Raw genomic sequence first — 23,976 nt, forward strand, 5'->3', positions numbered from 1 at the left:
ACTTGGTCAATATCAGACATGGCTAGTTAATAGCAGAGCGAATACTGTTGAATAGAACTTAAACCTCTCAGAGTGTTAATTTTTCTATTAAAATGGAGTTGCAGCCTGGAAAAAAATAGCGGGGTTTTGGAGTTAAGCAGATATGAGTTTGATTTTAGATCACCACTTCAACAACCTCCCCAAACCTCTGTTTCCCCATCCATAAAATGGGATGAATAATAACTATCGCAAAGGTGTTGAAAGGATTCAATAGGATCATGTTCCTCAGCCCTCAGCAAAACCATCAGCAATACAGTAATTCACTAAGTGGTAACACAGCTGTAACAATACATAGGAAATTGTTTTTAAGTTGTTATAGCCTTTGAGCTCTCTGGACAAAGGTATTCTAAAATAATGAATGAATAAAATCTGAACTTTTTCAAAATTGGCACAAAACTTGGAAAAAATAAAGCTAATTTTTCTAACGCCTCTGTTTCTTTATCATATTTATTCTTTTTTTTTTTTTTTTAATATAAGTAAATTTGTAACAGAAAGCACCACACAGCAAACACTGTGTGAGAGATGAAGCAACGAACAGGGTCCTTAGATGAGGTTCACAGGGAAACAAAGCAGAACTCAGTGCCAGCATGTTAAGTCACCATATCTTAGTCTCCTTTGCTAAGAGGCTGTCGCCACTGCAATGCCAAGAGAGCCAGCATGGAAGGGTAGAGGCTAGAATTTTAGATCTGACCTTGCTAATAACTGGCTATGCCAACTTGGGCTGGTCATTTCATCTCTGCTTCCCTTTCTTGACCTGTAAATGAAGGCATCCTCTACGGAGTTAAGTCCGATAGTGAGGTGGCATAATGAACGTGAAAAAACATTGTAAAATGTGCTTTAACAAAGTAAGTAGGGTTAAGTTTGTTATGTTAAACTTAATCTAAAGCAAAAAAAAAAAAAGTAAGTCTGCACTAAATTGGGGAAGAAAAACCAAACTTAGAAAGTTGAAGGCAGCTTAGATCAAGGATTCTGTTCAGCAGCACTCCACTTCTCATGAAATCTCTCTCTTCCCTCTACAATTCCACCAGCTCTTAATGGAGATTACTCCAAAAATTCTGCCAACACATGAATCTCTGACTCTTAAGTAAATTTCACTCAAGGGCATCCTGATATCAGGATTGACAGAGCTTATCCCTGGCTGTATATCACAAAACAAATATGCCAGCAGGGTAAAGGCAGTTCACCTTAGTTTGCCATGAAAATGACTAACGCTGATTATTCTCTGATTTACAGCTGCAGTCATCCACCCTGATAGTTATGGTTAAGTGCCCTCGCCTGCTCTGATTTTACGTGGAGCCTGACAGAAGGCACACACCATGCTGGTTATAAGCCCTGATTGATGATCCACCGATATTAACCGAGCACTACCTATGGGTCTAGCTCCCCAAATTTCAAACATCGGAAAGGGATATTACTGGAGTTGACAGTGTAGTAGAAGAGGAAAGGCACCGACATAAACTAACCTGAGAGGTAGAAAGTAACGATGCCGTTATGGCTGCTGAGGTGCAGCACACAGCTTGCAACTCTGCGGAATGAGTCCAGTGGGGATTCTTGGGTAACTTTTCATCAACAAGTTAATTCAAGCTCTTGGTTCAACCCAACAATCATACCACATTTGCATCCAGCGTGCTGGAATAAAAGTGCTCTCAGACACAAAAGATCCGCCTACAGGAGTAGAAAAGGCAACTCACCGTGAAACAGACTGTTGTCCACCAGAAAATGCCTGCGGTACTGCACACAGTTCCTTTTCTCCAAGTTCCAGTAACTCATTGTCAGAAGATTTCTGGCACAGCATCAAAACCAAATTGCTCTGTCAAGGGAAACGGAAGGAGACGAAAATGAAGAAGGCGGAAGCCACACGCTCACGCTGGCCGCCTGACGCCGTTAGTCCCCGGGCATCAGCGGGCAGCACGCAGGCCTCACACCTTCTCCACGTGGGGAGCTAGAATGCCCCAGGCCCCAAGAAATTCCCCACAAGTCTTCCCACTGGATAGAAGGTCACTTAACGTACCACAACAGGAGCTTTTTCTAATAGCACCTTACGGGGCTCAAAGTTACCGCTGTCCTGGGGGGAAAAAAATCAATCCACCAACGGAGAACAAGTTTCAGAACTGGTTTATGTGCTCCAGGCTTCGCCCACACTCAGCCAGGACTCAAACCAGTCAATGCTGGTAGCTTTTCAGGAAATCTCAGTTTCAGGCGGGGAGGGGACTAACAGGAGGGTGACTGTCATTCCCAGTTTCCGACTTCTGTGTCAGCACCAGTCTGGTGGACGGCATACCTGATCAATCCAGGGAGATCTTAGAAATTATAATGGCGTCCATGTAGCCACGGGCCAGGCAAACACAGTAACAAAGGCTGCCTCCCTCTCTTGGACTCACTATGGGTGTCCATTTCGGGCCCCTAGGGCCTGCCTCTGCCCCCTGTAACCAGAGCCGGGTGAACAAGCAGCGGGCCTGCTCCTCCAGAAGGCTTGCCCCTCCACGGACGGAGAAACACAGTGCTAACCGGAGCGAGGACTTGAAAGGCAGAGATGCCAGCTGACGAATTAGACTCCTCCAGAAGCCCGTGTGCATAACCCAGAACAAGGCTCCCTTTGTTCACAGGATTTGGCTAAAGCAACTTTGCAGAATTCCATCTTCTTTTCTGGTCACAGAATAAAGCCAGGCAAAATCAAGCAAGGCTGGCATGAAGGAAAAGCCACAGGTGGGAAGCAATTTGTCTATCTGTCCTATTAAAGCAATCTAGACTTTTGTAAAGGCACTCCAGGATGGAGTCAGTACTGAAAAAAATAAACGATCAGAGCTGTGCCTATTCATTAATGGAACCACAATTGGTGTAGGTTCCTAAAGCTTTTGCCAGAGCTTCTCCTTGGCTCCCTAAGCCTCATGCTTCCTCCCTCCCCTAACTGTAACCTATCCTACCTTTTCTCGGGCTCCAGGAGACCTGGCTCCCCCTTCTTCTTACCCCACCCCCACCTGGCTAAATCCGGCTGCTTCTCCCACTCCCTCGGCCTGAGGGTGAGTCCCATCACGCCAAGATACGATCACTCACAGAACCAGCTGTAAAATAAGATAGAAAACAGGTGATTATGGAGACAACCCTCCCTGCCCCCTCCCCACCCAGTACGCCATACTACAAGGATTTCTTTCAAAAAGTATTTTAGTTATACAGTTAGATATGCTCAGTTTTAAAAAACTCAGTACTGAAGCTCGAAAAAATTTTTTTCACTGAAAATCCCCTCTTCCCTCATTTCATGTCTCTCTCCTGGAATGACCACTTTTGCTTGGTGTGAATCATTCCAGTCTTTTTTATGCATTTATTTATACATATATTCATGTATTCGATTTTGAAGACATGTTTTTTAATAAGAATACCTTTTTTCAAGAATTGGAAATAATTTTCGGTAATATCAGTAGTAACTATTTCCTACAAAAGTATATTCATGATTTATATTAGACATATTTTACAAAAAAAAGAAATATTTTAGGTTACACAGAATTAAGGAGAACTGTCTGTATTCATGCTAACTTTTCCTTACTAACTTGATCTTATGGTTTCATGTGTCATTCTTTTTTTTTTTTTAACATCTTTATTGGAGTATAATTGTTTTACAATGTTATGTTAGTTTCTGCTGTATAACAAAGTGAATCAGCTATATGTATACATATATCCCCATATCCCCTCCCTCTCATGTCTCCCTCCCAGCCTCCCTATCTCACCCCTCTAGGTGGTCACAAAGCAACAGCTGATCTCCCTGTGCTATGCAGGTGCTTCCCACTAGCTATTTTACATTTGGTAGTGTATATATGTCCATGCCACTCTCTCACTTCGTCCCAGCTTACCCTTCCCTGTCCCCATGTCCTCAAGTCCATTCTCTATGTCTGCGTCTTTATTCCTGTCCTGCCCCTAGGTTCATCAGAACCATTTTTTTTTTTTAGATTCCATATATATGTGTTAGCATATGGTATTTGTTTTTCTCTTTCTGACTTACTTCACTCTGTATGACAGACTCTAGGTCCATCCACCTTACTACAAATAACTCAATTTCGTCTCTTTTTATGGCTGAGTAATATTCCATTGTATATATGTGCCACATCTTCTTTATCCAATCATCTGTCGATGGACACTTAGGTTGCTTCTCATGTGTCATTATTCTTTATTTGTCCCTCTCTGTTCATTCTCAATCCAAGGAAGAGGGTTAGTGGAATCAGAAGATGAAAGAATAAGGTGCTTTTGTGTATAGTTAACAAAACACAAGCACATACCTGACTCTCATTTGGCCTTTCCTTTTAACCAGATGAAAGGAGAGAAGAGGATGTTAGAGTCAGTGACTCACCCATGCTGCTAGGAAAAAGCAGCAGTGGGACTTGAAATTGTACCTTTGGATTGCAAACTCTGCTGGGTAGGTGTTTTTAAGAAGAGGGGACTCAGTTTAAATGGTTGAACTAGAACACAAAGGTATAAGTAATTGAACCCTATGGTCTCCAGGCTGTGTGTCTCCTATTTTGGTTAATCATTGGCATGTCTTACCTCCCCTGGCATCTGTTTGCTGCTGAAGGGCAGACAGTAAGCCACCCCTGAGTGCCAGACCTGAGCTGTGCACACACTACAGGCCCTCGGTAAACATCAGTGACGCCCTCGCTCTATGCCCCATTTCCTGGATTCCCTCCAGTCTGAGACTGAAGGAAGGAAGTGCCCACTCTGGCCTCCAGAATCACAGCAAATGATTTCAAAATTGAGAGATAACTGGAAGTGGAGGTAATGAATGGAGCCAGTAGGGCTGAGGCAGGGGAAGAGACAGCTGTGCAATAAAGCCAATCTCAGCCACAAACAGATTTAGAGGAACCAGGGGCCCAGCACTCACTAAGGGGAAGCAACTGAAAGGGACCTTAGAAATGAGCTCAGCCAAACCTCACATGGTGTAGCCAGAAGGAAACTGAGGCCCAGAAAGTAGGTGTAACTTGCAAGATAGCACTGCTAGCTAGCTATTCGAGAAAGCTGGCAGGAACCCCAGGCTCAGCAGTATCAAAGCAGGGATCTTTTGAGTGTTTCATGATCCCATTTGTGTGAACATAATGGGTGAAAATATCTACTAAAATATACTTTCATTGATTTAATATTTGCTATTTAATATATGTTATATTTGGAACTCTTTATAGAACATACAGATCCCCAATCCTTGTAAAAAATTAATAACTGACAGTGACTAAGGAACATCGGGTAGAGAAACAGCTCATTATTAAGACTAGTTTCAAATCCTGCCTTCAGAACAAGGTTAATATGAACTTTTTTCATGGATGGTAAAGTTATAGGAAATGCTATATGTATGTATTTTATTTATCTTTAACAATTTCTTTTTATCCATTTTTAGAACTTGAAACATGCAGAAAAGCTAAAAAAAAAAAGAAAAAAAAAAAAACTTATATAGTGATATCACTTACCACCCAAAGACAACTACCATGGATACTGTGGTCTTTTTTTTTAAACAAACTACATCCTATTAGTTTGAAGCCTTTTTTTTTTTTTTCACATAACTTACTAACATATTGTGACATTCTAGCCATATCAATAAACATACTTCTACAGAATACATATGTGATTTGAAAAAGAAATTGTAATCAGCTCTACTCAAAACCTCCGAACTCCAAAAACTCGAAAGCAGCAACAAGAAATAAAAGAAGCCAAGCAAGCATGCAGAGAGGATTCATCAGATGAACTAAAAATATCTAAAAAGTTGAAATGTTCCTAAGCCCATTTTTTTAAAATTTATTTATTTTATTTATTTTTGACTGTGTTGGGTCCTCGTTGCTACGCATGGGCTTTCTTCTAGTTGCGAGAGCGGGGGCCATGCCTTGCCACGGTGCCCGGGTCCCTCACTACGGTGGCCTCTCCCGCCGCGGAGCACAGGCTCCAGGCACGTGGGCCCCAGCATCCGTGGCACGTGGGCCCCAGCAGCCGTGGCTCGCAGGCTCCAGAGCACAGGCTCAGCAGCTGTGGTGCACGGGCCTAGCCACTCCACAGCATGTGGGATCTTCCCAGACCAGCGCCCGAACCCTTGTCCCCTGCATTGGCAGGCGAACTCCCAACCACTGTGCCACCAGGGAAGCCCCCCTAAGCCCATTTTATAAGCGATTAGTAACTTTTATAATCATTCCACATTTCTTTATTTTTGCCATTTTTTTCTGTAGATACATGACCAAAGTTGCCAGTGTCAAACTACAGGCCAGACATAAACCTGTGGTGGCAGGACACCATGAAGAAAGAAAATATTAGAAATTCGAGGACACTTTTCACTAAGAAAAGCAGGAACGATTTTGATTAATAAGCATTTGTCAATGCGTTTAAAACTCCACAAAGGAAAGAGAAATCCTTCACAGCAACACCCATTTTAACTAAAGCCCCCTAAGAAAAAGCACACAGTGGCAGCCACTACTGGCTGTCCCCCTGCTTCCTCTGGTTTTCCTCTAGGAAACACCTTCTCCCACTTTCTTTCCATGAGACTTAGCTGGTGTCAGCTCCATCCCAATTCAGGTGGGGACGTGGCTTAGGTCTGACAAAGCTGAGCACTGCCTCCCCCAGGCCATACTAGTACAGATGGTGCACATGGCCCACCTAATTCGGACCACTGAGAGTCAGGCTTGGATGTCTGTCTGAACTGTTGGAGAAAAGAAACTTCCTTTTCTATTGGACTCAAGGTTGTGAGGCTGTGAAGTTGTGAAGCCTAGAAACCTAGAACTCCTGGCAGCCATCTTGTTACTACGAGAGAAGAAAAAAATCTATGTGAGACTGGATTCAACCCAGAGGAATGAAGATAAACTTGGTCCTACTGATATCATTTAAGGCACACTTGAAGCCAGATCTCTCCCTGTACTTTTTAGTTAAATGAGCCAGTACCTTCCCTTCCTTGCTTTGTTTAGTTTTGTTTAAGCCATATTGAGTTGGGTTTACTGTCACTTGCAACCAAAGAGTTCTGACTGATGAAATGTGCCAGCAAAGCAGAGTAAAGAGAGCCCACCGGGCAGTCATGAGCTCTCTTTTTTGGTTTCATCTCTAACAATTGACTCACTGGGGGACCTTGGGCCAGGTTTTTTGGCTGGTCCTCTGAGTTTCAAAATATGACTCCATATTTACTTGGGGTTTCCCTAGGGATATGCTGCATTCAAGTCCTTTGTTCTGGTAGTAAAGGATTCCCTCACACCCCTTGAAGGTGTATTTTAAGCAGAGCAAACCCTGAAATCTTTTCTTCTTTAGAATTCTCTTAACTGTTTTTACATGTGAGGCAAATCTATACCACTACTTTAACAGGAGTTTTATGGAACACTACAAATCTGCTCAAGCCACTTGAATGGCTTAATAAAAAACAAACTATTTAAGTTCATATATGGAAATCAGAGTTCTAACAAAGGAAAAGGAGGAATAGGAGAATCTTAAAAGAGAACTTTGGGGAAGGCGGAATATATTCATATATGTGTGTGTGTGTGTGTATCTATACACACACACACACATTTTTTTTTTTAAGTACAGGGATTTGTTACTACATGCTGACTATCTCCACCTCTTCACCTACTGTGACTGCTACTACCACAGCCAATTCTTCTCTGGCACCCCTCTTCCATAAAAGCCAACACTCCCACTCCCACTCCTTTATATTCTTTCTTTCTTAAAAATAATATATCATTTAGTAAATAATTTTATGGTTCATACAATATTTCCATTTATATCTTGCATTTTTAAAAAAATGATCCTTACAATAGCCCTATAAGTCATGCATCATTAAGCATGAGTTCAAAGAGGCTAATAGGAAATAGTAGGTTGCAAATTCATGGCTTCTGACTCCAAATCCACTGTCCCAGTCCCAGGGCTACACTCTGTCCAGCCGTGTTTCCTCCCTGACACTCCTTCCCTATGGAAAGAACCTAGAGTTGTATTACTCATAATATACAAGGTTAATTCTTCTCACCTCCACCACTCAATCCAACTCCACTATGGGTCAATGAAGGGGAAGAGCCAGAAGAAGGAGAAGAGATGACTAAATGAAACATTACTTATTCAAAATATACCTACCTTGTCCCTCCAGTCAGGAGACTTTGGAGTATACAGACTGGAGGGGATCCAAGCAAAGTGTCAGTTCTTTGAGAATCAAATGGTGGGAGGTTTCTTTGCAATGAAATTTGAGTGAGCTGTTTGGACCAAGCTCAGAAACACCAAGGCCAAATTTTCGAGCCAGAAATCATTGTGAAAACTATCTGAGGGGTTCAGGTGCTTTACAAATTGCTAACAACAGGGAGGAAGGCTATAGCCGGAAATTAAAACAATGCATAAACTCACCCTGCTGTTGGAAAAGGAGTAACTGCTTCATGGGATGCAGTAAGGCATCAAGGGACAATGGGAAAATGTCTGACTGGATGTCAAGAGGCCAGAGTTGCAGCCCAATCCGCCCTCTGACTAAACAGTGTCAGGTAAATCTCTTCAATCCCCTGTGCTCGGGCTGCCTCATCTTTGGAACAAAAGATGAGTGGTGGTGAATGAGACGCTCCTCAGAGCTTCCAAACTTAATATTCTACATTAATAAGGAATATGGGCAACCCCTACCCCCGCCTAATATCCCCATCATTCAGCTGTAATTATAAATTAAAATAGCCCTGAGAAACCAGAGTTAATTCCCATTAGTATACCCTTTAACTCATATGGAGAAGTGATTTCCTTCTTAAGCCTCGCTGAGAGACAAAAGACATAACTAATATGCTCTGACAGCAATATTCATAAAACAGGAAGTGCTTAGAAAAAGGAAGGCAGAGGGGAAAAGTCCCCAAACTGTGTCCTGCACCTCACAGCCTCTGACACAACACGTTTGGGAATTTCTGCACCAAGGTCTCTCTAATGGTTGAGAACTCAAACTCAGTCCAGTTAAAAGCTAAGATTTCAAAGACGGCTGCTCTTCTCTCATTTCTCCACTAATTTTAAGACAAACAAATCAGGAGACTTACACAGCGCAGGGATGGGATGGGAGGGCCCATGGCTCCTGTCCCCTGGACCAGGCCTAGACTAACAGGTTCTAAAGCAGCTCAGACGCCTGGGTCAGAAGGCCCTGGTCAGAGGGGCCCCACTCCACTCCACAGATGGCAGGTCACTATCCTCCCCTCCCCCTTCATAAGCTCCCTCCCCCACTTCCCACAGGTTTCCAAGCACTGCCAAACTGGTTGTTAAAGGGCTCTGCAAACAGCCTAATTCCATAGCTAGCCCCCTCCCAGCTATGTACACACAGGGAAAGAAATAAAAGGGTACTTTGTTCATTTTTTAAGGCTCACAGGGGACACCACTAAACCCCAAGTTCCCAGTGTGTTTTCTTTAAGCGATCAGGAGCTGAAAATGCTCTGAGCTAAGTTGAGCAGTGAGATACAATCACCCTCCAAAGACACATGGATGCTTCATTTGAAAGGGCTGGTTTCAAGTATATAATAATATGTATCCAGTGCTCAAAAGAGTTCATACCTTTTGGTTCAGTAATTCAGCTGCTGGAAATATATCAAAAAGAAATCTTTAAAGATACAAAAATGTATACACAAAAAATATTCACTGCATCATTTATGATGCAGAAAAATTAGAACACTAAATAGTCAGCTACTGGGGTAGCATTGACTGTAGGATAGATATTAACAATTGTGTTCTGTAAAAACTTTGTAAGTGAACATGGAAAATGCTCATGATATGATGCTATGTGAAAAAATAGGATACAGTATGGTATCAACCATCAAAAGCAGTCTTGCATAGAATAATGGATCTTGATCTTAAGAAACAAAGTGCTTTTAATATTTTACCACTAAGTGTGATGTTTGCCATAGGTTATTTGTAAATATTCTTTATGTTAAGAAAACTGCCTCTATTCTGATTTTCTGAACAGCTTTTTGCATAATTTGATATTAAACATTATAAGACATTTTCTCTGCATCTACTTAGATATGTCTCCATTAATCTGTTAATATGAATTTTCTAATGTTAAATCAACCCTGCAATCCCAAGATAATACATTGCCAACAAATTGGATTTATCTTTTTAACACATTGCTAGATTTGGCCTGCTCAGGTTTTATGATCGTTACTTGTATATGTCTAAGTAAGTTTGGCCTATAATTTCCATTTCCCATATTGTTCTTGACAAGTTTTTATACTGAGGTTATCTCAGCTTCAAAAAATATGTTTCTCTTCCCTGGAATGATTTATGCAAGTTTGAAATTATTTTTTCCTTGAGTGCTTGGTAGAACTTGCTCATAAACCCATCTAAACCTAGACCTTCCTTTATGGAGAAATATTTGACTAATGGTTTATTTAATTTAAAAATTATAGAATTATTTAGTCTATTTTTTCTAATTTAGTTTTAATAAGTTATACTTGTCTAGAAAGGTATTCATTTCCTCTAAGCTTTCAAATGTTTTAGCATAATGTATTTCATAATTTTTTTTCCTATCTACAACATCTGCTTTTCCACTCCTAATATTGTTTAGGAATATTGTGCCTCTCTCCTCTTCTTTTGAAATCGGCCTCACCAAGTGTTCATCAACATTACTAGCTTTTACCAAGAGCCAAACTGTATCATTTTTGATCCTCTCCTTTGAATAATATGGAATTATTATTATTTCCTTCCATGTATTTTCTCTGGGTCTATTTTGCATCTTTTTCTAGCTCTTCAACTTCAACATCTAGCTAATTTTCAGGCTTTCTTCTTTTCTAATATAAGCATTTATACATGCTTTAGCTGCTTATCCCCACTCCAAGTCTTGACCCAAAATATTTTTGTTATCATTCAGTTAAAAATATGTTCTGACTTCCATTGCAACTTCTTTGATCCAAGGGTCATTTTGAAATATATTTCTATAATTATTCATAGTCATCTTTTGTTATCAGTTTCTAGCTTAACTGCACTGTGGTCACAGATCTGGTCTGGATGAGATCAACCATTGTTCGCTGTTAAGACTTGCTTGATGACATAGTTTGAGGTCACTTTTTATAATGTTCTATGTGTGTTTGAAAATAATGTGTATTCTGCAGTTTTGAGATGCAATGACCTTCACATGTCTATCAGCTCAAACTTACTAACTGTATTGCTCATATCTTGTATGTGGTAGCTGACCTTTTCCCCTCTTTATCAAGTACTGATGAAGTATATTAAAATATCACTGGGAAGGGAATTCGCTGGTGGTCCAGTGGTTAGGATTCCATGCTGTCACTGCCGAGGGCCCAGGTTCAATCCCTGGTTGGGGAACTAAGATCCCACAAGCCACGCGGCATGGCAAAAAAAAAAAAAAAAAAAAAAAAATCACTGGGAATATATGTGTTTCCCATTGTAGTTCTCTCAATTTTTGCGTAATGTATGTTGAGACCATGTATTAGAGACCACGTTTTGCGTAATATATATTGAGACCACATTTAAAAACCACAAAAGGTTTTTCTCTGATGAGTTCAAACTTTTGAACCAATATGACCTTCTTTTATCTCTAAAAATGCTTTTGACATTTAAAGTCTATTTCATCTGATATCAATATTGCCAGCTTTTAGTTTTTGATGTTAATAGTGACAGCTTTTAGTTTGTAATCACCCATTTATCTTTTTCTATTATTTTACCTTCACCTTTCTGTACCCTTATGTTTTAGACATGTCTTTTATAAACAGCAAATAGCTGAATTTTCATTTTTCATGTAGTCTAACAATCTTTGGTTTCTTTATAGCTGCTAATACATTGGATTTTATTTCTACATCTTATTTTGTGTTTGCTACTAGTCGCCTATTCTATATTTCTTTTCTCAACTTTCTTGACTTCAGATTTAATAGTTTTCTCATTTCAATTTTCCCTGTTAGAAAGTTATTCATTCATTCTTTTACTAAATTTTAGTGGTTGCCCTAGAAATTTTAACAGGTACACTTTACTTATCAAAGTATAAATTTAATCTGTAACTTTAACTTCCTCCCAAACTATACAGGAACTTTAGACGATACTGACTCCTTCTGCTTCTCCAACTTATTTATGTCACTTATTTTACCTAGTTCCCACTGAAGACATGATTATTACTTTATACAGTCAATGTGTGTTTTACTTACAAATTTTCCTTTTCTTTGTTCTTCATTTTTTGTGTCTGAGACATTCCATCTGGTAATAATTTTCTTTTTCCTGAAATGTATCCTTTTTGTGAGGATCTGCTAGAATTCTAGGGTTTGTTGGGGGTTTTTTTGTTTGTTGGTTGGTTGGTTTTAAGTCTGAGAGTCTTTATTTTGTCTTTGCTTTTTAAAGATATTCTTAATGAAAACTGAATCCTAAGCTGATAGTTAATTTCTATCAGGCCATGAAATTTAATATTCTACTGTCTTCTGGCTTCTATTGTCACACCGTCAGGATAATTTGTCATGTCTTTGAAAATAAGCTGCCTCTTCTCTCTGACCTTGCTTAAGATCTTCTCTTTATATTTTGTGTTCTGCAATTTAATTATATTTTGTCTGTGTGGATTTTTCCTTATCCCGAATGGAATTCAGATGACTTCATGAATATGGAAAGTGATGCTTTTTATCAGTCCTTGAGAATTGTCAGTCATTATCTCTTTAAATGTTGCCTCTTCCCATTTTCTCTCTTCTTCTGAAATTATAATTAAACTTACATTGAGTCTGAATTCTCTGTCTTCCACATTGATTAACCTTTATTTTGGGTTTTTCATTGTCTTGCCTCTCTGTTGCCATCCGAAAATTTTCTTCAGATCTATCATTCAGTTGACAATTTCCCTGTTCAGCTTGGGTTAATCTGTTCACTGAGTTCTTTTTTTTTTTTTTTTTTTCCAAATTCTATAATATTTTGTTCTTTCTCAAATCAGCTTGGTTAGTCTTCAGAGTTTCTGGTTCTCAGCTTAAATCTTGTGTTTAGTGATTTTTTTCAAACTATGAGATGCTCATTTTCCTTCTATTGGGTAGGACAAAAGGTTCATTCAGTTTTTTCCGTAAGATGGCTCCAGTAGCACTTAGTTGTCTTTAACTTCATTTGAAACAATTTTGTTAAATTGTATGCGATAGCTGTCATATCAGTGTGCATTTAAAAAAAGACTTATCTAATAATTAGTGATGTTGAGCATCTTTTCATGTGCCTCTTGGCCATCTGTACGTCTTCCTTGGTGAAATGCCAATTTAGGTCTTCTGCCCATTTTTTAATTGGATTTTTTTTTGATATTGAACTCCATGAGCTGTGTGTATATTTTGGAGATAAATCCTTTGTTGTTTCATTTGCAAATATTTTTTCCCATTCTGAGGGTTGTCTTTTTGTCTTGTTTATGGTTTCCTTTGCTGTGCAAAAGTTTTTAAGTTTAATTAAGTGCCATTTGTTTATTTTTGTTTTTATTTCCGATACTCTAGGAGGTGGGTCAAAAAAGAGAAATGCAAATCAAAACTACAATGAGGTATCAACTCACACCAGTCAGAATGGCTATCATCAAAAAATCTAGAAACAATAAATGCTGGAAAGGGTGTGGGGAAAAGGGAACCCTCCTGCACCGTTTGTGGGAATGTAAATTGATACAACCACTATGGAAAACAGTATGGAGGTTCCTTAAAAAACTAAAAATAGAACTACCATATGACCCAGCAATCCCACTACTGGGCATATACCCTGAGAACACCATAATTCAAAAAGAGACATGTACCACAATGTTCACTGCAGCACTATATACAATAGCCAGGACACGGAACCAACCTAAATGTCCATCGACAGATGACTGGATAAAGAAGATGTGGCACATATATACAATGGAATATTACACAGCCATAAAAAGAAACGAAATTGAGTTATTTGTAGTGAGGTGGATGGACCCAGAGTCTGTCACACAGAGTGAAGTAAGTCAAAAGGAGAAAAACAAATACGGTATGCTAACACATATATATGGAATCTAAAAAAAGAATGGTACTAATGAACCTAGTTGCAGGGCAGGAATAAGATGTAGACAGAGAATGGACTTGAGGACATGGGGTTGGAGGGGGAAGCTGGGGCAAAGTGAGAGTAGCATCGACATATATACACTACTGAATGTAAAATAGTTAGCTAGTGGGAAGCAGCAGCATAACACAGGGAAGTCAGCTCGGTGCTTTGCGATGACCTAGAGGGGTGGGATAGGGAGGACGGGAGGGAGGCTCAAGAAGGAGGGGATATGGGGACATATGTATGCATATGGCTGATTCATTCCGGTGTACGACAGAAACTAACGCAGTATTGTGAAGCAATTATACTCCAATAAATATCTATTAAAAGATAAAAATAAAAAAATTTAAAAAGGCATCAAAATTGGTCAATTTTTTATAGCCATTTTAATATTGAAGATGGAAGAAAAAAAGCAACATTTTCCATACATTATGCTTTATTATTTCAAGAAAGGTAAAAATGCAACTGAAATGCACAAAAAGATTTGTGCAGTGTATGGAAAAGGTGCTGTGACTGATCAAATATGTCAAAAGTGGTTTGTGAAGTTTCATGCTGGAGATTTCTCGCTGAACGATGCTCCCTGGTCGGGTAGACCAGTTGAAGTTGATAGTGATCAAATCGAGACATTAATTGAGATCAACGTTATACCACGAGGGAGATAGCCGACATACTCAAACTATCCAAATCAAGCACTGAAAATCATTTGCACCAGCTTGGTTATGTTCATCGCTTTGATGTTTGGGTTCCACGTAAGTTAAGCGAAAAAAACCTTCTTGACCGTATTTCCTCATGCGATTCTCTACGGAAACGTAATGAAAACGTTCCGTTTTTAAAACAAATTGTGATGAGCGATGAAAAGTGGATACTGTACAACAATGTGGAACGGAAGAGATCGTGGGGCAAGCAAAATGAACCACCACCAACCACAACAAAGGCCAGTCTTCATCCAAAGAAGGCAATGTTGTATATTAATGTTGGTGGGATTGGAAGGGAGTCCTCTATTATGAGCTCCTTCTGGAAAACCAAGCGATTAATTCCAACAAGTACTGCTCCCAATTAGACCAACTGAAAGCAACACTCAATGAAAAGCGCCCAGAATCAGTCAACAGAAAACGCATAATCTTCCATCAGGATAACGCAAGACCACATGTTTCTTTGATTACCAGGCAAAAACTGTTACAGCTTGGCTGGGAAGTTCTGATTCATCCGCCATATTCACCAGACGTTGCACCTTCAGATTTCCATTTATTTCGGTCTTTAAAAATTCTCTTAATAGAAAAAATTTCAATTCCCTGGAAGACTGTAAAGGGCACCTGGAACAGTTCTTTGATCAAAAAGATAAAAAGTTTTGGGAAGAAGGAATTATGAAGTTTCATGAAAAATGGCAGAAGGTAGTGGAACAAAAGGGTGAACACGTTGTTCAATAAAGTTCTTGGTGAAAATGAAAAATGTGTCTTATTTTTTACTTAAAAAACCGAAGGCACATTTTGGCCCACCCAATAATTTCATTGGTGGGGATTCTTTGAAGTCTAGGATAAAAATAGATTCTTCCAAAGGAAGGGGAAAAATTGGTGTTCGCTCAGTACCAGGGACACTTGCAATGTAGGAACTCTTTAAATCAAATTTTCATCTTGAGGTTTTTCTGACCACCTAGGTATTACGATTCCAGATGCAAATCTGTATTAAAGTTGGCTCAGGATCACAAATTCTCAGGACCAAATAATCAGGATCTGCTCAGAACCGAGATTTTTGAAAGGTGATTTTCCTTACAATATTATAGGGTTAGAAAGAAGGTAAATAATTATTTTTATTTTTGTTTTTATTCTAATTCACCCTTACAATGAGGGAGAAGCCCTTTGAAGTCCTAGCTTTATGACCAAATGGTCCCTCTCAGATGTTTTAACTTTATCTCTTGTCCCCTGTGCCCTCAGGCCATGAAAGCAGAAGTTCAAGTTAACCTGGTTTGGCAAATGTCCTCAAGGCAAAAAGCCAGCTTCATTACTCAGTAGACCCCTCTTTACTTAGCATTTAAAGCCTGAATATTCATTACTTTCTTACAGGTTACTGCACTTAAGAAAATAATCTTTCTACTGTACCCAACATATTTAAATTGTTTCATCGGGAGTATTAGTGAACTATATTGCTAGAAACAGAATTCAAGCCTGGGAATTCACATTCAAAGCCACAGAACCTTGCAATCTGACAGTCAAATCAGGACCTGATCTAACCCAAAAGCTTATTAGCTCAGTGCCTGCTAATTTGTAATAACGGCTGATACTTTTTAGCACTTCCTATGTGCCAGGTACTGTGGTAAATATTTTACGAAATATTATTTTTTTCATCTTTACAGTGATCCTAAGGGCTAGGTATAATTATTATCCCCATTTTACAGATAGAGAAACTGAAGCACAGAGAGGTTAAGTAATTACCTAAGGCCCACAGCTATCAAGTGACGGCACTGGTACTTGAACTAAATAAAAATTAACTTCAGTGATTACACTCTTAAGAGCTATGTAATTTTACTCCCTAATAAATAATGAATATAAGACAGGGAAAGAGAAAAAGACAATAAAAGAAAAAGAAAGGGAGCGAACGCACTACTAGGTATGGCAAACTCAGAAATGAGATCCAGACTTTTCAATGTACAATCTTTTCCAATTCCCTATGTTCATGTAAGGGTTGAGATATTTTTCATCTTTCTAAAAATATATTCTTTCATTTCAAAAGTGGGCACGAAGTGCAGATTGGAAATTAAAACTACATTTTTAAAAAAAACACTCAAAGGAATGACTGTTTGGTAATTAGATTTCAACTCTCAGTGGCCATCAGTCTTGAAATCCAGCCCAATATTAACACCTTTGATCACATTTGAAGACTATTCCTGATGACACACTAACAGCAGATATTTTTTTTCACAATTCTATTTACTTATGTGTAGGTCTAACATCCAAAAAATCCTTGATTTATACTAGTTGTCCCTAAACCAGTGATTTCCATACTTTTTGAATATTAGAAATGGACTTCAGAATAGCTCCACCCGCAATTCCTTCATATATAAGGATGCCCCAAATTCAGTCTCAGAAATGGCAACCCCCAGAGAAGGGCAGATTCCCCCAGCTTTCCCAAGTTCATCTTACCCTCTCTCCTGTCCACTTCCCTACCCACCAGTGAGAGAAGGGAGCTTATCACAAGGAATGTGTTGGATTCCCAACTTTGCCTGCTTTCCCTAACCCTTCCACCCAGCAATACGAGCGTCTCCAACAGGAGATCTGCCTTGAACTGGGCAATTAAACCTCCAGTCAATACCTTCTCTCTTTCCCAACCACAGCAGGGTGAGTAGGGGAAGTGCCCCCCTTTTTGTGTTCAAAAATAGGAGCTCAGGACCCCTTAATGCGCAAAAAGCTATAATCAAATCAATTTATGAATCAAATAACCCACAAGTATGCTCTGGGCCCTACTATACGTACTGAGGGGATGGAGAGATGCCTAAACACTGTCCCAGTCATCAAGAAGCCAATGATCTAGATGGGAGAATAGTGCATAGATAGAAACAAAAGATTTATATAAAACTTGCACAGAAAAAGGCAGAATGTATGATTGGTGGCAAATGAAGCATACTGTAAAGGTTCAAAGAAAAGAAACCAAGGCTGTCAGGAAAGAGTTCCTGGACGGTGGGAGCATAGAGCTAGATCTCAAAGGATCAGTAGGTTTAAAAGAGGGAAGATGAGAAGGGAGGGGAATAGGAAGGGCAGTTTAGTAGGAAGGCACTGTGAATGCTCAAAATACTGCTCAGTTATCAAGGTAAAAATTACTAATTTACATTGTTAATATGATGTTTAAATACATTGTGATAGGGAATTCCCTGGCCATCCAGTGGTTAAGTCTCCCCCCCACCTTTCACTGCTGAGGGCACAGGTTCGATCCCTGGCCGGAGAACTAAGATCTCACAAGCTGCATGGTACAGCCAAAAAAATTAAAAAATACATTGTGATATAACAAAGTATATATAAGGAAATTGGCAAAAATAACATTTCACCAAGAATGCCTAAGCATAACTTATTCAGAATATAAATCCTGCAATAGACCTCTCTTTAAAAGGATGGTAGTGATCAAAGACAATTTTGCAAAGATTTCAGCCTAAGACAATGGTGGTAAAATTAAGAATTAAAGTTTAGTTTCTCTAAAGCCAGCAGAGATGTTAACTTTCTAACTGTTCAACAGAGAACTTATATCAATGCAAATATGAGAGTATCAGAAATTATAAAAAGGACAAGTAAAGGGTCCTCAAAGCAATACAGAAGAAGATGGGATATTAAACCTAATTTGCTCATATAAATTCTCAAGTTCAAAAGAACATCAAAAAAACTAGTAAAATATTTTAAATTGTGGAAACTCAGCTTTGTTTTTCATGTGCCGAATCCTTAATTTTTAAGAAGCTCTGGGGAAAAACATCCGAAGCTGATGGAGGTAGCCCAAGTTAAACGCATCTAACACATTTCGTGTTAACGTACTCTTTTCAAGCTTATAAGTTCTTGATTCTTTAAGTCTAGGTAATAAACAGCCTGTTTGAAGCTGCCATCTGAAGAAAGGTGTCATAGAAAGCATTAATGAGAAAAAATAGGGAAATAAAACCCAAACAGTATTACAAATTCCTCAAATGAAATTTATAGTATGGATTTGGTGTTTTCTTCTTAAACTAGAACAAAATAGATTATAGACACAGCAACTAACTCCTGGTTATTTGTCACTGGCCTATATGTTTTCTATTATATTCTCTTGCATAGTGTCCTTCCCTTGAATAGCTAATATGTTCCCACTAAAATCATGGGAACCAGACTGAAACACTATTCTAGCGGCCAGGTCGTGGTTCATGGCCACCCTCAGAATCCTCCATTATTCCAAAAGAATCTCGTCCACATTCAAAGAAGAGCAGGGTTCTCCTGAGTGTCCAAACAAAGAGAATCAGAACCCACCGAAGTCTGAACGCTCAACATTTCTCCTTTCCTTCAGTAATGCTAGGACACAAGAACCTATGCAGCCACAAGAGACAATAAGGAATTCAACTTAGCTATGATCCCAGGGAGTGGGAACCAAGCAGTGCTACAGCCAAGCCCAGTGTTGACACCATCCTGCCAGGACTGGAGATACTTTTGGATTCCAAAGACACCAACTCTCCCAGACCTGGGGAGATGAGTGAAATATTTGAGACTTGGAAGGAAGTGTGAAAAGCAACTAAATGCTTATCATATAAGAAAAGGAAGTGTGCTGACTCTGATCCTCCATCAGGCAGTGATCTGAAACCTATTCATTTGTTTCTTCAAAATTGATTTTTTAATCTATAATAGAAAGAATGAAGTGACACCTTCTATTCTGAGGCTCTGCTCAAAATGGAAATGTGTACAGTCACCCGTAAGTGAATATGAGAAAAGCAAGTTTTATCTATATCAAGATGCTAATTTTTTACCTATCAGGTTAGCAAAAATCAATAAGTTTAATGACAAACTGTGTTGGTGAGGGTGTGGAGAAATCATCATGTAATACATTTCTGGTAAGGGTAAAAATTGTACAAATCCTACTGAAGTCAATTTGACGATATTTATCAAAATTACAAATGTACATACCTTTGACTTAGCAATCCCACTTCCAAAAATATATTCTATAGCCATACTTGAACATGCAAACAGTGTATATATAGAGTTATTCACTGTACCATTGTTTTCAAAAGATCAGAAGCAACCTAATTGTCCATTAATCTGATTAAATTTTAGTATATCCATACATTGGAAAATATGTAGCCCTTAAAAAAAAAGTCCAGAAGAGCCAACATAATATTGAACAAAGTTGGGAGACTGAAACTATCTTACTCAAGACTTACTCTAAAGCTACAGTAATCAAGACAGTGTGGTATTGAAGAAAGAGTAGATAAATAGGTCAATGGAACAGAATACATAGCCCAGAAATAGACCCACATAAATGGAATCACTGATCTTTTACAAACAAGCAAAGGCAATACTACGGAACAAAGACAGTTCTTTTCAAAAAAAATGGTGCTGGAACAACTGGACATCCACATGCAAAGAAATGAATCTAAACATAGACCTTATACCCTTCACAAAAATTAACTCAAAATGAATCACAAATCTAAATTTAAAACACAAAACTATAAAACTCCTAGAAGATAACAGGAAAAAAATCTAGATGACCTTGGGCATGGTGGTGCCTTTTTAGATACTACACCAAAGGGGTGATCCATGAAACAAAGAATTGATAAGCTGAACTTCATTAAAACTTAAACCTTCTGCTCTGTGAAAAACAATGTCAAGAGAATGAAAAGACGAGCCACAGACTGGGAGAGGATATTTGCAAAAGACACATCTGATAAAAGACTATTATTCAAAGTACACACAGAATTCTTAAAACACAAAAAACCACCCGATTTAAAAATGGGCCAGAAACCCTAACAGACACCTCACCAAAGATATAGAGATGGCAAAGAAGCATACGAAAAGATGCTCTACATGATACGTCATCAGGAAATGCAAATTAAAACAATGAGATACCATTATACACCTAACAGAATGGCCAAAATCCAGGACACTCACACCACAGAATGTCGGTGAGGATGTAGAGCAACAGGAGCGCTCCTTCCTTGCTGGTGGGGATGTAAAACGGCACAGCCACTTTGCAAGACAGTTCGGCAGTTTCTTACAAAACTAAACATATTCTTACCATACGATCCGGCAGTTGTGCTCCTTGGTATTTACACAAAGGAGTTGACAACATATGTCCACACAAAAACCTGCACATGAACGTTTATAGCAACTTGATTCGTAATTGCCAAAACTTGGAAGTAATTGAGATATCCTGCGGTAGGTGAAGGCAGAACACAGGATGTTCAGGGCAGTGAAAACACAGTGTATGATATCACAATGATGGATACAGGTCATTACATATTTGTCCAAAGCCATAGAACGCACAACACCAAGAGTTAACTATAATGTAAACCATGTAATCTAGGTGACTATCATGTGTCAATGTGGGTCATCAATTGTAACAAATGCACCATTCTGCTGGGGGTTGTTGGTAATGGGGTGTCTATGCATGGGTGGGGCAGGGAGCACATGGGAAAGTCTGCACCTTCCCTTCAATTTTGCTGTGTACCTACAACTGCTTTTTTCAAATAAAGTAAAAAGAAAAAAGAATTAAGAAGCTCTATGTTCTGATATGAAATGATATATAAAATATATTGTTACAAGAAAAAATGCAGGGCTTCCCTGGTGGCGCAGTGGTTAAGAATCTGCCTGCCAATGCAGGGGACACGGGTTCGAGCCCTGGTCTGGGAAGATCCCACATGCCGCGGAGCAACTAAGCCCGTGAGCCACAACTACTGAGCCTGCGCGTCTGGAGCCTGTGCTCCGCAACGGGAGAGGCCGCGACAGAGTGAGGCCCGCGCACCGCGATGAAGAGCGGCCCCCGCTCGCCGCAACTGGAGAAAGCCCTCGCACAGAAACGAAGACCCAACACAGCCAAAAAAATAAATATAATTAATTAATTAAAGAAACGTTTAAAAACAAAAAAAAAAGAAAAAATGCAGAATCATATGGATGGTACATTACCATTTGATTCTTAAAAGGAAGAAAGCATCCATATGTATTTGCTTGTATATATATATATCTTTGAAAAAATACATAAGAAACTAATAACACTATTGGTCTATTAAAGAACTGGACGGCTGAAGGACAGAGGTGAGAGAATTTTCACTAAATGCCCTTTTAGCTTTAAAAAAAAAAATTTTACACATGCGAATGTATGATCTATTCAGTTATTCTTTTCTAGCAAAAGTTACAGAGTAATAAGAATAATTCTGTGAGGAAAGAATGTTTTATTTACTTCACCAAATTTGAGGTGAGAAATTTTCAAGAAAGTGCTGAGAGCTGACCCTGACTTGAGTTTTTGCTTTTGATTGAAACTGGACACTAAATAATAGATTTCACATTTCTCTTTTGACAAGTGAAAAAGAAGTTGGTACACAGTTTGTGTTCACTGTCTTCCAAGACTGTATTTTAATGATTTACCCAGTAAACAGAAAACTACTTCCAATTCACAACCTATTTCAAACAAGAAAAGCTGTGGTTCACAATAAAACATTTGTACACAAGCTTTTTTTTATTCCTTGTTCAATTTGAGAAGATTCCTCTGACATTCACATTCAGACACTGCTCAGCAAAATAAAATCATCACATTATAGGGATTCCTCTATGGGGAAAAAAAATGGGGCAGGGTGTGGGGGGCTTTCTGGGCTTCACTCCATAAACACACTGCCAGCATAAGACAGGTTTAGTGACTCAGGAGTGGGACAGGTCTGATTCCCATTGGCCCACTGAGTCTGGGGGCAGCCAATACCTGATGCTCTATGAGAGGGAAGAAAACCATGAAAATTCAAAACAAACCTCCCCAAGCCCTGTTATTGAAACCCAGTGTTAAAAAACATTTAAAAATGACTAAGTACAAAAAAAAAAAATTACCAAACGTGAAATTTGAGACTTAAAAAGATAGTAAAAAAGAGAATTTCTTTTCTTTGAAATCACTTCCCAGTTTCCTACTTCTACCACTTAGGACCCAGGAGGTGGTTACTTATTTCTTCATTATTGAAACCCAAGTATTGTTTTTCTTACTTTAATTTTACTTATTAAGTTTCAAAATCTAAAGGCATAAAAAGGTATACAATGAAGAGTTTACCTCTGGTATCTGTCTCGCAACTAACATTATTAGTTTCTAGTGTGTCCTTCAAGAAATATTCTATATGCATGGAAGAAAATCCTCCCTTCTTTTCTCAACCCTCCCTTTCTGTTTTACACAAATGGTTGTATGGAACCAACAGTCTTTACATTGAAATAAAAATCAAAGTATCTTTTGGGCTTCCCTGGTGGCGCAGTGGTTGAGAATCTGCCTGCCAATGCAGGGGACACGGGTTCGAGCCCTGGTCTGGGAAGATCCCACATGCCGCGGAGCAACTGGGCCCATGAGCCACAACTACTGAGCCTGTGCGTCTGGAGCCTGTGCTCCACAACAAGAGAGGCCCGCGCACCACGATGAAGAGTAGCCCCTGCTCACTGCAACTAGAGAAAGCCCTTGCACAGAAACGAAGACCCAACACAGCCATAAATAAATAAATAAATAAATTTATTTTAAAAAAAAAAATCAAAGGATCTTTTCATAATCCTAACTCCTTTTTCTATAAAGAAATCTTTTTTTAAAAAAATTTCTTTTCAATCCCATATCACTCAAAGTTAAGAAAGAGTTGCTTGGCAAAAAGAAATAGGAGGTCTAGAGAACTAAATAACATACAATTACACAGCAAATCAACTCACTTAACTTCTGGTCCAGGATTCTGACACCTGTAAAAAAACATACAGGTCTTCAAAGTTCCCACCAGAGGTTCCGCTAGCACTCCACGGGGACCTGTTCCAAGATCCAGCGGCTCCTTCAGTTAAATTGAAGAGGGAGAGAAGAGGGAAGTAGGAAGCTGAATTCAAATGTTTGGTTCTGGTGGACTAGCAACAAGGAAGTGAAGGCAGATCTAAGAGAAACCATGATTGCCTTAGATCAGTTAATCAGTAACTCACATGCGATAGCACCAAACTAGATCTTTCTGCCTTCCAGTGGCAATTTAAAGCTAAGGCATGGGCACCTGAATGGTTGGACAGGTTCTCAAGTCCCTTGCTAAATTCAGAAGACCGAGCCACAGAGAAAAGAGGCTGATAGTAGGATAAGACACAGAAAAACTCATGAATAAGGAAACTCAGAGCGCTCCAGGGTCCTATGCGTTGCCTCAAGTGAGGCTGGCATCCAATCTTCTGAAACCGTCCACCTTTTCTTTTCCCCTGGAGTCAGAGACATAGGGAGAAAAGAAGGCCCAGGATAGAGGTGTGCTTTTAAGGTGTGGTGTACTAATAAGGTCAGTAGACCAGGTGTCTGCTGGCAATGTCA

The 23,976-nt window shown here is 39.2% G+C and overlaps 1 protein-coding gene across 1 annotated transcript in view; it reads right to left on the reverse strand.

Moving 5' to 3' along the window:
- Positions 1-23,417, reverse strand: part of PLCH1 (phospholipase C eta 1) — a 227,094-nt gene extending 203,677 nt beyond the window's left edge. The window contains exons 1-2 of the mRNA XM_068547370.1: positions 23,358-23,417; positions 1,731-1,849 (exon numbers count right to left, since the gene is read on the reverse strand). Of these exons, the coding sequence (XP_068403471.1) occupies positions 1,731-1,809 (79 nt within the window). The 5' untranslated portion in view covers positions 1,810-1,849; positions 23,358-23,417. The remainder of the gene's footprint in view (positions 1-1,730; positions 1,850-23,357) is intronic.
- Between the last annotated feature and the right edge of the window lie 559 nt (positions 23,418-23,976).

Source organism: Eschrichtius robustus, chromosome 6 (assembly GCF_028021215.1).
Source record: "Eschrichtius robustus isolate mEscRob2 chromosome 6, mEscRob2.pri, whole genome shotgun sequence".
NCBI lineage: Eukaryota > Metazoa > Chordata > Mammalia > Artiodactyla > Eschrichtiidae > Eschrichtius > Eschrichtius robustus.